Consider the following 16,445-nt stretch of genomic DNA (forward strand, 5'->3'; position numbering starts at 1 on the left):
GAGCGAGTGTCAATCAGTGACACTTCGTCACAGAGTGGGGTGGGGTCAGCAGTCTCACTGACCCCATCCCACTCTGTGACGAGGCTGGGACTGCTGCCTTCCCTCATTGGTCAGCCAATGAGGGAAGGCAGCAGTCCCAACCCTCCTGGGACCTGGAGGCAAAAGGTAAGTGTGTGTGTGTGTATGTGTGTTTTGTTTTAAATTGAATGTCTGGTGCGCGCATGCATGTTTGAGTGTTATGAGTGTTGTTAATGGATGTGCGTGCGTGCGTGTGTGAAAGAATGAATGTGTGTGATCTTGTAAAATGAATGTTTGGTGCGTGCGTGCATGTTTGAATGGAATGAGTGTTGTTAATGGATGAGCGTGCGTGCATGTCTGTGTGTGAAAGAATGAGTCTGTGTGTGTGTGTGTGTGCCCCGCCCGCCCCCCTCCCAAAGCTGCCGGCCGCCACTGGTGTCTAGGTCTATTTTGTGAACAAAAAAGCTGAAAAAATTTAATTGGCATTTGGTCTTAACAACAAAGTATAACAACTGACTGCAGGAGTTTTTAGTGAACAGAAACCTGCCTTTACGAAAATAAAGCATCCTATCAGCAGCATTGCCTGTAGAAAAAGTCCCAAATCAGTTCAATTACAGTTAAGTCGTAAATGTAAACACATCAAAAACACATACTGGTTTTAATTACACACTGTATGCCACGACATACGCAGTCAAATGACTTCTTGATGTCCCATTACCAGTACCTAATAGGAACACACATGGGACAATGTAACCATCAACAAAATGTCAAAGCCTTGACGGAGAGCCCATGCAAGCAATGGCGGGCAATGAAAGCACATTAACGCCAATGACTTAAAAGCTCAATCTCTCTCGGTACCTAATTTTATTTTCAATTGGTGACTTGAGGTTTCCGTACTGCTAAAGGTAGCTATAGCCCAATGTAAAATTATAGGATCTCAACAATTAAAGAAAAGATATGTGCAGGTTATCAGAGTTATCCAACATTGGTATCTTTCACTATTTAAATTATTGCTCATCATCAGGCTAGAAATCTCTTTTAATATTCTATACAAGTGCTTGTTTAAATGTTTCATATAGCTTGTGTTTGGTGACGGGCAATGGTAAGTGTGACTAGCTTCAAGAGGAAGAGCTCTGAAACCTTACCACAGGGAAATCTTATGGGTGGATGGAGTCTGGGGATTTGTTGTATGGTGGCCGAACTTCTTCAGGAAGGTATTATTTTAAGAGCACTGGTGGATGTGTTTTGGATTGAGATGATATGGGGACCTCTGGATTGTGTGGGTGAATGTTTTTGCTTTGTTGGGTCTGGTACAAAAGTACAGGTGAGTTAGTGCTCATAGTGATGTGGTTTTCTGTACACTTATTAGTGAAAGTTGTCTATATTTATGGTGGGGTTCAATGACCAGTGTTGTGGTAGTTCATGCTTGGACCACAGTTTGAATATTGTTGATTCTCTCCTTTAGACCCATTTCAATGTCTGCTTAAAGTCTTTAATGGAGGGAAGTGTGTTGGAATGTGTATACTGAAACATGGGCACTGTGCTGCTCAATCACATTTGGTAGGTTACATGACACTGCCTTATGGGTCCTCCTGTAACTCTGATGGAGCTGGTAACAGGACCAGAAACTGGGGCACTGAGAATGAGGCACATAGATTGTTACAGGTATTCACTTAAAACACTACGAGACCAATTGAGCATGGCAGCTGCTACTATTTGTGGGGTTTTCAGTATTTGAGCTATGCATGGAACATACCAAACCAAACGTACCTTATATGTCTAAATATGTCAGGACTCTTCCAGCTGACAGGGAAATAATCTTTATCAGATGGAAAGCATGTGTTCAAGTACAGTTACAAGAAGGTGAACGTTGTCAATATCCTGTTAGTTCTCGAGTAACATTTTCATAAATCCAACCAAGTCTCCTCACTGCCATGTCAATTATATGTTTTATAAAAGTTCAATGATCCAGGTTCAGAAATAAAGCACTCTCCTGCTTTGTAGTATACTACTTTTCTTGGTCCATTCTGCTGGCGGATGACAGTGTTGAATGTCTAGCAAATCTACTGAAGTCACTTGTAGTTGTTGAGTTACTCTTCTACATACTTACTCTGGCTGGTCCCTGTGATCCAAAACATCATCATATTCAGAGCCTTCTTGAACCTCTTCAGGGTCCCAAATGTCATTCCCACGGGAACACTCTCCTTTGGGTGTAACTGAAAAAGTGGAAAAGAGAAATGTGTGTCTTCCTTGACATCCATAATTTGCATGGGTCAGTTGCAAAATTAGCAGCATCATGGTAGTTACTGAGGGGTGAATTTGCCTACAAAAATTCCACCTTTAAATATAATTGGAGGAATCCTTTTTTCTGCCCTAAGTACTATTTTTCACAAATCTCAGTATTCGTGGCTCTACAGAGGCTCGCCCAGCATGCAGTGAAAACAGTCATGCAGCTTGTAACAACCACCAATAATTAGTACCTATTACTTAGCATAGTTATTCACAATGTAAAAAGAATCCACTTTTGAATCTGAATAAATCACTTTCCTTTCAATCTTACAGGTTGAAGGCAACATTACCTCTCGATTGGTCGGAGGTGGGAGAGTAAGTTTGCTTCTTCACGAAGATTCATTTATATCCTTCCATTTGCTAGTTAAATAGATTAGAAGCACTCTTTCCCAGAGGATAACCACCATGGGTTGAGCCTCTCGTCATAACAGGTCTCCTATTCCTTTCATTAATTTAGTCCTCTGATGTATAATGTTTGCCAGGTTAGAGACCACAGAATTAAAAGTAAAACTCTATATGCGACCAAACCAGGACTTTTGTGATGTGGAATCATAACACCACACTCATTTTGCGTTGCAATCTAGACTTTTACAGCAGACTACTCGATGAAACGAAATACCTGCTTACGGTCTTTAACACAGCATAATAAAGTTAAAAGTATTTTGCAATTAAACCTTTAATTTTAAACAGAACACACATAAGGAATAGGACATAACTTTTTCCAGGGAACCAATAGGGCCTCAAGCCTTGACATTATATAAAATCAACAAGAGAGGGACGGGAAGCAGTTCAGGTCCAGCATCCACGCTCCAATGTACATGACTATTAAAGGAAGAGTATGCAGTTCCTAATATTACCTAAGGGCAAAGCACCACTAGTGTATTCTCAGGGAAGTGAGGTCAGTGAAATATTTAAATTCAGGACAGGGGCCCTCACCCACCAAGCTCAGGGGCATGCTTCATCATAGGGCAGCTCCTTGCTGGGCCGGCGCTGCAGTGCCCAACAGGCCCCTCAAGGGGGCTCTTTGCCAGAGTTTCTTTGACTAGTTTGCTATTGCAAGTCTGTGATGAAGGTGTAAAAATGGTGTAGACTGGATTGAAAGTGGGTGTCTATTAAAAAAAACTAAGTGCCTCCACATCACCAGTTTATATTAGTGGTGATCCTTGTTAAGGGATAAAAACAATGTGGAACTTGGAGGGACGTGATGTTCCTTCTTGTTTTATAACCGCATAGGTGCGGGCATTGGCCACAGTCAGACGCCCGCACACCCTCCCTGGTGCAGGTCACGACCAGTAGGCGACGCCAGGGAAGGATTTGAAAAAATCCTCTGGTGCATCGCAACGGAGGATTTTCTTTTTTTTTTAACCACCACCCCTGGTGACACAGAAGAGCTTCTGTGTCTCCCCCCTCTGGCCACCCACACGCCCCTCTGTGACATCACCGCGCCGAAATACGTGCTGAAGTCACACTTTGTTCTCCCCACCGGCAGAAGATGCAGCAAGTAAGGCCACTTTCTGCCCTGCTTGGGAAAACGGGCCCGAAAAGGGCTCCTCACCGTTCGGGAAGGCCTCGTTTGAAAAGGGAGATTCTCCCCTTTTCAAATGAGACCTTCCTGAAATGGTTTCCTGGCCGCGAGTCGCAGCAGCGCTGCAATCTACGGCCAGGAAAACCCACAAGACATCAGGGATTACAAGGGGGGGGGGGATCAGCCCCCTCTAAAAATGGGCCGTTCCCCCCGCCCCTCTAAATCCCGGGGGCATATTCAAAATAATAATTTTTTTTAAAAAATTAACTGACAGGGGGTTGCCCGTGAGCAGGGCTGACCCCTATGAGGGCACTTTTGTCTTGGGAGAACGTGCTGATTGAGGGAAGAAGTGAAGGTAAGGTGAACTTCACTGTCACACGCATCACACCCACACACTCCCACCAGAAATTTTGTGACTGTCTACTTAGGCTAGTGTTTTAGAGCGACAGGTTAGTCAGTAGATGAGATGACATCTTGTCGGATGACTGCTGCTCAAGACCTAGCTCAGGTTATGGAGGACAGCTTTGACATAGGTTCAGAGACAGAGACAGCAGATACTGAGACAACATCTGAGAGATAGGACAATGACGCAGACTATGGGAGTGATTTTTCAGCCCGAGTCCCATCTGACTACAACTCTTCCAGTGATTCTGAGGGAGGTGATAAGGACAGTCCTGCTGTTCCTTTGCCAGCAGAGTCTGTGCAGCAGGACAATAGCGGGTTACCCCAACCCATAGAGCAGCTGCATGTGGCAGCAAGCACAGAGAGAGTGCTCTCTTGGGAGCTCCCCAATTTAGTTTATCCCCAAATTCCACTGCCCAAATTTTATTGTGGAGACATCAATATTATCTATCACAAAACAACCTGGTTTTGTAAGGCAAACACCTGCGTTTTTGGTCCTGGGCTCGGTGGCCATAAAGGGAAAACTACCAAACCCAGACATTTCTGGAAACTAGACAACAGGGGAAGTCCACGGATGGGTGGTTTGTGTGGATTCCCCAAAGTTTTCTTACCCAGAATACCCGCAAAGCAGAAATGTTGAATAAAAACTATTTTTTTCTTGCATTTCTGTCACTCAAACTACAGGAATATGCTGGGATCCACAAAATTCCTACCTGTCCTGATAAAAACGCTACCCCACTTGAGTGCCTGTCCCTAGTGCCTGCATCAGGAATGGATCACCCTAGGGTCAACAGCTGCCCTCATGTAAGAACTAACATTGACCGTTGTGTGATCCATTTCTGACACGGGCACGAGGCCTACCCACACAAGTGAGATACCATCTTTATTGAGAGACTTGGGGGAATGCTGGGTGGAAAAACGTTTGTGGCTCCCCTCAGATTTCAGAACTTTCCATCGCCAAAATGTGCAGCAAATGTGTTTTTTAGCCAAATTTTGAGGTTTGCAAAGGATTCTGAGAGACAGAACCTGGTGAGAGCCCCACAAGCCACCCCATTGGGGATTCCCCTAGGTGTCTACTTTACATAAATGTATAGGTTTGGTAGGTTTCCCTACGTGTGGGCTGAGCTAGAGGCCAAAATCCACAGCTAGGCATTTTGCAAAAAACATGTCAGTTTTCTTTGGGAAACAGTAATGTGTCCACGTTGTGTTTTGGGGCATTTCCTGCTGCGGGCACTAGGCGTACCCACACAAGTGAGGTAGACTTAAGGGAATGTTGGGTGTAAGGAAGTTTGTGGCTCCCCTCAGATTACAGAACATCGCAGCACCGATATGTGAAGAAAATTTGTTTTTATAGCCCAATTTTGAGGTTTGCAAAAGATTCTGTGTGACAGAACCCAGTGAGAGCCCCACAAGTCACCCCATAATGGATTCCCCTAGATGTCTACTTTCTCTAAATGTATAGGTTTGGTAAGTTTCTCTAGGTGCCAGCTGAGCCACAGCCCAAAATCCACAGTTAGGCACAGCAAAAAACACATCATTTTTCAATGGACAAATGTGATGTGTCCATGCTGCGTTTAAGGGTGTTTCCTGTCACTGGCACTAGGTCTATCCACACAAGTGAGGTACCATTTGTATCGGGAGACTTGGAGAAACACAGAATAGAAGAACAAGTGTTATTGCCAATTGTTTTTCTATAAATTTTTGCCTTCCGAATGTATGGCAGTGTGTAAGAAATAAATAGTTTTAAGAAATGCCGGCAATTCACATGCTAATAAGGGGACCCCCCAATTTCAGAGATGTGCAAATAGCCACTGTTTCTAAACTCCTTATCTTGTGCCTATTTTGGAAATACAAAAGTTTCCTTGATATCTATTTTTGACTCTTTAGATTTTACCAAATGAATTGCTGTATACACAGTACACAATGAAAACCCATTACAAGGTGCTGTTCATTTAATGGCTCTGGGTACCTAGGGTTCTTGATGAACCTACAGGCCCTATATATCCCCAAACCAGAAGAATCCAACAGACATAACGGTATATTGCTTTAAAAAATCGTCCATAGCTGGAAAGTTACAGAAGAAAATGTGGACACAAATGGCTCTTTTTTTCATCTCAATTTCAATATTTATTTTATTTCAGCTGTTATCTTCTGTAGGAAAACCTTGGCGGATCTACACAAATGACCCCTTGCTGAATTCAGAATTTTTTCTACATTAAAGAAATGTTTAGCTGTCGGGTATCCAGCATTGGTTTCACACCTATTAATTTCTTGGTCTCCTCGAGGGAGCCCACAAACTTTGGGAACCTTTACAATCCCGAGAATGTTGGGACAAAAAGGACGAATTTGGCATGGATAGCTCATGTGCACAAAAAATATGGGGGGCTTAAGCGCAAACTACCCCAAATAGCCAAAAAAGGGCTCAGCATGGTGGAGGGGGGGGGGGTCGAGGCACAGCAGCCGATTAGAAACAATTAGCACAAGTGCAAATATGTGTCAAAGTGTACACCATAAACACCTGTGTGGTTGTCACCACAAAGATGACCGGCACACAACACACAAAACACACGTAACACCCACACAATAGTGGAATGCACTGAAGGGGTGAGCAAGAAGAATTGTCATAACTTACCCTACCTTAGGTACTGCGGGATTCAAGCGCTCAATGTGCGTGAAATCAAGCATGAGGGTAAGGCATTCAGGGGAGGAAAAATTCCAAGCGGTATTAAAGATTAGGTATAATCATGGCCTAGCAAGCAGACAGTGCCAGAAGGCCTACCCTATAACTGCAGTCCTGCAGGTGACAGGATTGATATGGGCGAAGCTTAAATCATGTCAGTACTCTAGCTCCACAAGTGTTGCGATGTCATCAAGTCATGACATGTGAGTGTAGCGAGTAAAGAAACACAAAGAAAAGGAAACAGTACAACACCAAATTGGGCGCATTGGGGATAAATACGTTCAGGCATGTTTGTTAACGCAGACACTCAGTATGCCACTATTAGTTGACTAGTATCGTCTTAAGGAACTATGTTTAAATGGAACCAATGACTGATGAATTATTACAAAAGGTTTTAATGATTGAAGGTTAACTATTGGAAAATGTTGTGCCACTGCAAGTCGGCTGATAGTGCCATAGGGGATTCGAAGAAGTGTGAAGAAAGCAGTAGTAATTACCATGTCATATTGTACATGCTGATGGCAGGATACCAGCTCAAGGGCAGGAGAACACCGTTTTTTGTCTGCTGTCTGCACAGGATTCAATAAAGACTGGAGGAGTTCACTCCACGGGAAATCATCATTAAGTTCCTGAATGTGACTTTGGAAGGCGGAACACCCAGTATTGTTCTCAATGAAGGAATGCCGAGCTTGCAACTAATATAAAAACTCTCTCAACAGGGTATAATAGGAATCACACAGTGAAAAACCCCAGGATTTGCTAAGTGAGTGGCCAATGTCAAAACCCTTGGCTACTACCGTGAACTGTTTGAGTTCCTTGAACAAAATACTTGTCTGCAGCCTGTAAATCAGCCAACTGTTAAAGGCTTACTGGTCTGCATTTCACAATTAATAAGCTAGACCAACTGTTTTTGGTATAATGTTTCATAATATGCAGACCACATCTAGGGCATCAGACATACCATGTCCCAGTGCTCAGGTCTATAGCTTACCACCATAACCATCTCAGGCCTACAGCTTTGAATGTAAGCTCTTCCACAAGGCCACCATCAGATACACAGTCACAAACTTAGAAAAGTTTACACAATTAGAGTTGGGTAAGAAAAATGATATATTTCCTATGAGGGCCTAACACGGATCCTCACAGAGCAAACCTTCTATATCCAAGGTTATTCACAAAGAGGAACAACCGTCAAAATCAATGCCTGCTCAAGTAATTTGTCAGATTCCACTTAACACAACGCCTATATGTAGGCTTTAATATAGAGTAATAACAATCAACACAAATTCCTATGACTTTAACACATGCTTTTTACAATAGATACATTGGGACTAGTGCCTTTATCATATCATGTCATAATAAATAGATCAGGCCTATAGTCAGGATCATTGGTGTGCTACCATAACCATCTCAGTCTTGCTGTATTGAGTATAAACATTCCCACATGTCAAAAACTGCAAAATAAGCAGTCTTTTTAATGGAAGCACATAAATTTGAGTCAATCAAATCCAGGAGTCCGGGGAACCAATATGTGAGTGGAGAGTAAGGCCGTAGTACTCTGAAGTCTCTTTTTTATGGTTCACATATGGTCAGGTGGCAGTTGCACTGTTGATTAGTGTAGCCCTGGGCATGCCATACTGCTCTCAAACACAAAACCTCACCCTGAGTTCATTTAAATATGAAAGGGGAGAGTGTTTTGACTGCAATACACTCTTTATGACTGTCCTCCACCCATATGTGCTGCTGCAAGAGAAACACACAACTTTTGCCCATTGAAAACATGTACCCCTGGCTACCAGCATGTGAGTGGAGCCAAAGTCCCATTATGTAGTATTCATGAAAGCTTTTTTTGGTTGATCATATTACATCTTGCGCCAGTTGTGCTGTCAAGGCAGACTTAAAAATAAGGGTTGACACAGTTCATTAGCGATACCTGTGTTACAGTGAGTGGGAACATCATAGAACAATATTGTTAAATAAAATGCTAATTTGAGTTTATATACTAGGATGAAAGATCTAGCTCTAAGAAAGCTGAGGAGCAGGGGACTACCCAGTCTTGAATACAGTAAATTTCTCATATGTAGATTAAAAAGAAAGCAAACCTCTGCTCAAAGAACATACCTTTTGTTGGGGCTGTCTTTGATGACCCAATATCTCCAGGGCCCGCCAAGGCAACAGAAGAACAATCCAGCTTAAAAAAAAGGTTCAAAATTGAATCTTTGCATAGCTATGAGAAACAACAGTATTACAACATTTATTTGTTTTAGAAGGATAACTTTTGCAAAATAATATGTAAATGTCACAAGTGTGTTTTCTCTTCTTATTGTCTTATTGTTCTCTTGACAACTCACCATTTAATATTGTCATAGTTCCATATTTTCTCACTTCCTATTAGGCCAACTGTGGGTACTTTCATAAAATGCACTTCTTAAATACTATTGTTTTATTAATCCTTTATGTGTTACCTGTCACATTTCAAACAAGAGTAAGCTTAACAGGGCCAGACCTAGACATCCTGGGTTCTGATTACATTATTTATACCATTGCCTGGCAATACTGCACTGGTCTTAGACAATTTTGAAGGTGTGCAATCCACATATACACCAAAAGACCAGTACGAAAATTGCATTTTCTCTGGATGTCCTGGACAGAAACATTTTGTACTGCTAATTTGATACAGACCTTGGGAGTACATTTTCTTCTGGCCGGGTGATATTTTCATAACCAGGACACTGTTTTGCACACATTATTTCAGAGCGATATTCTTTGAAACTACAGACTTAGGTGGGTCATTATGACTTTGGCGGCGTTTTCGTAAGTGTGTGTATGTTTGTGTGAATGCGGGGTGGGAAGGGGGTCTATGTCTGAGTGCATGCGAGTGAATGGGTGTATCTTATTGAGTGTTTGGGTGCGAGTGTGTGAGGGTGTATGTAAGTGAATGCGTGGGTGCATGTATGTAAGCGTGTGGGGGGTGTGTATGCCAGTGACAGGAATGGAGATTCCTGTCGTCTGGTGCATGACCGCCAGCATTTTCGTGGCTGTGTGACCACCACGATAATGCTGGTGGTCTACGGAGTCGTAACACCAATGGCGGTATTGTGGCTACCGCCTGGCCGGTGGTGCTCACCTCCCGTCCGGAGGTCCGACCCCCCTGGCCGTACGGGTGGTATTTCAGCTTCGGCCAAACTACCAAAGTCGTAATATGGCGGTCTTCACCACTGGCCTGGCGGTGGACCGACAGCCACCGTTGCCATGGCGGTCAGGTGATCGCCAAAATCATAACAACCACCTGAATCTCTTCAAACATCCACATTTAGAATCATGAAAGTAGTAACTAACAACCACCTCTCCATCTTTTTTCAGGAAAATTCTTTATTGGATTTTTCTCCACCCAGCTTAATACATGTCACAAGACAGAATACATATGAACTGCTGTTCTAGAGGATTTAACATTTACTCTCCATTCAGGTGGGTAAGCAGTTTTGTATGTCTGAATCACTGTTGACACACAGCTCGTTATGTGGATCCAATCGTTATCCCACATCATACAGCTTTTGTCTCCTTTCCAAATGTGCATGAAGAAAATTGTTGTCAGGAATATTGGGTTTCTGTGAATATGGATAGTTGTTTGAAGGAAAGCATGCAATATAATCTGCATTGGCATTACTATGTGGTTGTGGAAGACCAGTTTATGGTGGTTGAGGCATAAGGATTGCCAACTGGGCAAAGTCAAGGGGAGCAATTTTCAGGTCATGAGTGGCTTCAGGTCTTTGTAAGTGTTGGTTGCTTGAACCTCTGACTTGCCTCTGGATTAGAATATGGCTTTAGCTGCTGTGTTTATTCCTTCTTCGTCTTCCCTATAATTCATGTATGCTTTTGACTTGGAGTTTCACCAATAATGATACAGGTTTCCTTTGACATTGGCTTAAGTTCACTGTTGTCTGATCCCTGAAGATGATAAGCTTATCATCAATACCTTCTAATCTAAGCCTAATTCAATGTTTATGACTTACAGAGAAACACTGATTCTCACTTTACAGTGTATGTGTGGCTCACCCTTCGAAATGGTATTGTGAATCCCTGAAGTCCGAAAGAACTGTGGTTGATGAGATTGCAACATTTCAGCTGTCTCTTCTCTCACTTCTATTTCTCTTCCTCTCTAGGGCTTAGTCCTGATATTCCTGTTCACTCATACACGGTAAAAGCGTTTTGGAGTGGGATGGATTTCCTCCAGGCTCTTTTGATCCAGACCCATGAAACCTGGCAATTGGTGACTGGATGTTTGAAATTCATCTGTAACTGAAATCAGACAAGACTGAAATCCTGGTGTTGAGCAAGCAAAACAATCTGTTGTGACTTTGTGACCATAATTCTTCGGCACCATTTCAATTCTGGTGCTCATGCATGCAATTTTTGGATTATCCTCAGTTGTCCTCTTTCTATCAGACCCTATAATGACATACTCTATCGTGCTATCTTGCACAGTCATACGGAACATTTTGTCACTGCTATATCAATCTTGCAGTAAAAATGGAAGCTTTGACTTCTTTGAGGCTGGACTATGGGATGGGGCTTCTTTCATGCATGGTTCAAGTCATGAAAATTCTGTAGAACAACTGCTGCTTGCCACATAGAGAGCATATCTCTGCACTCTTCATAGTAATCCAATAGCTACAGATTCACAAATACGTCCAGTTTAAAGCACTTTGCATCTGTCAAACATCTTTAGCCAACATGAGGACAGATTTCATTTTTACTGTGCTTAAAGAGCTATAAGGCGTCATGAGATGTTTTAGGCATGCAAAATAACACGGAACTCTTTTTCTTACCCCACTGCTAAAAGCTTAAAATTGAAATGTAAGGTAATCATAAATAATACAAATCGCCTTGCTTTCCCCCTTCCCTTTTTAGATCGCAACCTAGTCTAGTTTGCTAAAGACATCTTGGGGACTTTCAGAATGTTGGCCTAGGAATGCATGCCTGCTAGTTGATTACCAGTGGCTTTGTAGTTTGAAACTCACACTTTCTAGCTTTCCATTTCCTGACTTTATTTGCTTTAAAATCTCCAGGTATAGTTAGTCCCTCTGGTTGCCTAAACCGTGTTTTCTGTATTCTTCAATAAACCTGCTTTCTGTTAACAGGCCTGTAAATCTTGTTTTTATCTCCTCATATTTGCTGTGCATTCAAAGACCAAGGTCAAATGCCAGGTGCTGTTTTCCAAGAGAGCTTAATTACTTTTCTTTCTCGGACTTCAAAGAGGATTTACATGACAGTCTTTCTGGATACTGGGGGTAGGAAATATTTTATTTCTAGCACATAACATTTAAATGAACTCTGTATATATTTCAGATTATATCATAATTATGAACACACAAATATTTTTTTTTTTTGTTATTTCTGAAGTGTGCTGGAAAAAAATATTTTGTGTTGATATGATCAAAACAAATCATTAAACTAGGTGATGCAATGTCCAAACACTTTTGTTTGTGCACTGTATAGCTTTGTTACTAGAGATGTATTTCTGTTAAACGTAATGGTAATTTCAACTGAAAATGTATTGTCTGTAATGGCAGTGTGCTACCACACTTTAAATACTCCTCTCTACGCCACTCCACTCCACTCCACTCCACTCCACTCCGCACCACTCCGCACCACTCCGCACCACTCTGCACCACTCTGCACCACTCTGCACCACTCTGCACCACACCACTCTATGCCATGCACTCTATATCACTTCACTGTACTCTTCTCTACTCTACCCTGTACCACTCTACTCTACGCCAATGCACTCTTTGACAGTCTACTGCACTCCATTGTACTTTTCACCACTGCGTTCTACACCACTTCAGTGTAGGCCACACCTAGTCTACACAACTTCACTCTACGCTACTGTACTCTACACATCCCTGCAACACTGCATTCTATGCCAGTACACTCTATGTCAATGCACTTTACTCTGTAACACTCAACTCTCTGCCCTCTACGCCAATCTACTAACACCACTCTAATCTACTCTGCATCACTGCACTGTACACCACTTTATGCCATTACACTCTACCCTTCACAATTCTACTCTATGTCACTTCACTCTACACTAAACAATCTACTCTACACAACTGAACTCTATGCCAATTTACTCCCCTCTGCACCACCCCACTCTATGCCACTGCACGCTAAAGCACTGTACTCTAAGCCACTGCTCTATATGCTACTCTACACCACTGCATGCTGCCACTACTCTGTAACACTGCACTTTCTGTCACGGACCTGAATGCCACTCTGCTCTGCACTACTCCACTCTACGACACTGCACACTATCCTCCTCATCCCTCTATGCTACTCTGCACCACTCTATGCCACTTGTTTCTACTCTGCACCGCTGCCCTCTGCATCACTCAACTGTACGTCAATTCACTCTGCACCACTCTACGCCACGCCACTCCACTATGTAGCACTTCAATCTATGCCACTGAATTCAGTGCTACTGCATTTAAATGTCACTATACTCTGCAACACTCCATGCCAATGCACTCTACCCCAGTCCACTCTACTATATGACACTCCAGTGTATGCCACTCTATGTGACTCCGGAATATGCCACTCCAATAGAAAACACTCTGCCACTCCACTCTACAACACTCTACTCAAGTCTTCGTCATTCCATTCCAAGACACTCCACACTACTTTCCTTTATGCAATGCTGAACAGCTACGACGCTGGTGAACAACATAGTTTTTAGAAGTACTAGAGAGAGGGGCTTACATTCAACCCATGTTAGTTTCCATGAGTACAACATTTCTTTAGGAAGATGTTGTGTGCTTTCCCTGAAAATAAGTACTTTTGTATGGCATGTTTGCCTTGTGTGAAAGCTTATCCCCAGTACAACAGAACTAAGCTGGTTATGATAGCAGGGCGATAATCAAGGCTATAGACCTGATCTTTTTTTAATGAAAAGTCACAATAAAGGCAGCAGGTGTGGCATATTTATTGTGAAGAGCATACATTGAAATCAGTAGGCACTGAAGGGTGTATTGTTATTACCACACATGGTCATATGGGTCTTCATATAACAAAGCTTTATATCTCTATTATTTTTTATACACATTTACCTTTCTATGCAAATATGTATCTATATATTTATTCATTTACCCCTACTGTGGAAAAATCCTTCAATTCTCTCCAATTCACTACTCTGTCTCAATTGAAACCTTTTTCAATATATCCTCTAACTCCACTCTGACTTACCCCAAATCTCACTGTATTACTATGATCTACCTAATAACATTTTTGAGACTCTTCCCCTCCTCTATCCCCCATTTGACTACTCCCAAACCTCATTTTACTGCTATGATCTCCCAAATAACAGTTTCTAGACTATTCCTCCCTCTACCCGATGGTTGGCTTGTGGCACAGCTTCAGCTCAATACAGAAGGCCTAGTTGCTTATGGTGACAAGCCAGTGACAAAGGATATAAGCCTATTTGAATCACTTGGAAATGTTATATCTGTGTGATGTTATCACAAAGGCAGCATGCCTGGTTTATTTATTGTGAAAAAACATTTGACAATGACATAGAACTTTTAATGTGGAGTTCTTACTGCACAATGTTACTGGTTGCAGACAGGTATTATGTTACACAGAATCTCAGAATATAACGGTAAGCAAGGGTTCTGAAGAATCTCACTATGGTGCTTGCTAGCCTTTTTTGAGAGGGGTTGTATATTGTTTAGCCAACTGTAATTCTGTATATATTTGCAACTTTTAACTGTACACACAGTGGTTGTCAGTTTGTGTGCTCTTCAGTAGGCCTCTGTATGTTACAGTGTCAACTCAACAGCAAGAGGTATCTTTCTTATTGGTTCATTGGGAAACATTGTGTCAGATTCTGTAGGTTTGATCTGTTTAGTTTGATAAGTTATGACAAAGCCAGCAGACATACCTTGAACATGAATTAAATGTAATAGGTTTTTTAAGGGTGGATTTTAAGGGTGGATTGTAAGCAGATATTTTGTTATATGGAATGTCCCAAATTGCAGTATTATACAAGGAGTTTGTTGTTGGTTACCCAATGAAACAAACTGTGGGGATAAAAGATCTGCACTATGATAATCCTTCTTACACCCTCTTAGGAGTGATTTTATATTTATTTTGATTTTGTATTGTTTTGAAAACTTGTTTTGTATACAAGTTTTCATTTTATTACAGTAGGCTCTGTGGCTACGTTGTGGGAAAGCTTATGGTCAATACAAAAGGCCTGAGTTAGTGGCAATTCAATGATAGAGGCTATACACCTGACTGGTTCACTGGGAAAAGTTATTTCAGGTGCCACAGGCCTGATCGCTTTATTACAAAATGTTATGAGAAGGGCAGAAGGCCAGATTTATTTACTATGAAACTGTCAAGCACTCACCCGAGGTTACTGCAGGAGTGAGCTGCAGCATGCAAAGCAAAGAGCGAACTCCACCACTAGGCTCAAGTCACTTGGCACAAGATCAAATGCCTAAGCGACTCCAACACAATCGGGGAAAGAGGAATGGGAGCAGAGACACTCCTCTAAGGACTAGGTGCGGCTTAAGAGGCCAGCTGGAGCCAGTCACACCCAACATGGCCGTCAAGTTTTGTGATGCCTCTAAACTCGTGAAATAGAGGCTGCTGTTTACGGACGTGTCCATGCTACAGAACTGCACTGTCATGGTGACCGTAAGTCACTATGTCAAAGCTCTTCATATTACACGCAGTGTGCACTGGCATTCCATCGATGTCGACATCACAACACACCGAGACCCCAATCTACCGCAGACAGCCAGGCAAGCCTGACAGAAACAGATATATTAAGGCTAACAGGGCTTTGACAGTGAATTATTTTTGCACTACGTTAAAGTCTACAAACAAGTGTTCTGTCACAAGAAATTTCACAGATTACCTTTGTATGCAATGATTTTGGTGTTGATTACACTGTTTCACAAAGCCTAGAAACAGATGATTTGCAATTAAATATATTTCTTGCTAATCTCTTCTGAAGGTCTAGCAGCATTAATTGCCTGCATGATTTTGAAATAAAAATACATGAAAAATACACATATGTATTTAAGTATACAAACAAAACAGCTGCTCCTCCACAATGGCGGAGGAGCGTTGCCCCACTGGCTTAGAGCCAGCATGTGCAGGGAGGGGAGAGGCCGTGGGTAATGGGAGGGGAGAGATGGAGTGGAGTGCATTTAAAAAGTGTGCATGTCAGCTTGACTGGCCGTCTAAGGCCGGCCAAAGTGATATGCGCACTTAGGTTTCACCAACCTAGCTCGGTTCCACAGCCGGGTTGGAGAAATGGCACAGACTTCATGCACTTTGTGAGCGGCAAACCAAACCACTCAGAATAATCCTCGTGCTGCTCTCATGCTATAGATAGCATGAGAGCTGAGCCAGAATTGTACACAGAGCAAGTGCTGGTGTCCCAGGGACTGCTGGGACACCATCAGGAGCCAGAGAAAAGAGGAGCGAGGCATCCGGCAGTGGCAGGACAGGTAGTTTTTT

At 42.4% G+C, this 16,445-nt stretch overlaps 1 protein-coding gene across 1 annotated transcript in view; it reads right to left on the reverse strand.

Moving 5' to 3' along the window:
- The window catches only part of DNAAF6 (dynein axonemal assembly factor 6), a 195,963-nt gene that overhangs the window by 74,223 nt on the left and 105,295 nt on the right, over window positions 1-16,445 (reverse strand). The window contains exons 3-4 of the mRNA XM_069213733.1: window positions 9,036-9,105; window positions 2,129-2,234 (exon numbers count right to left, since the gene is read on the reverse strand). Coding sequence (XP_069069834.1) covers window positions 2,129-2,234; window positions 9,036-9,105 — 176 coding nt within the window. The remainder of the gene's footprint in view (window positions 1-2,128; window positions 2,235-9,035; window positions 9,106-16,445) is intronic.

This window comes from Pleurodeles waltl, chromosome 2_1, assembly GCF_031143425.1.
Source record: "Pleurodeles waltl isolate 20211129_DDA chromosome 2_1, aPleWal1.hap1.20221129, whole genome shotgun sequence".
NCBI lineage: Eukaryota > Metazoa > Chordata > Amphibia > Caudata > Salamandridae > Pleurodeles > Pleurodeles waltl.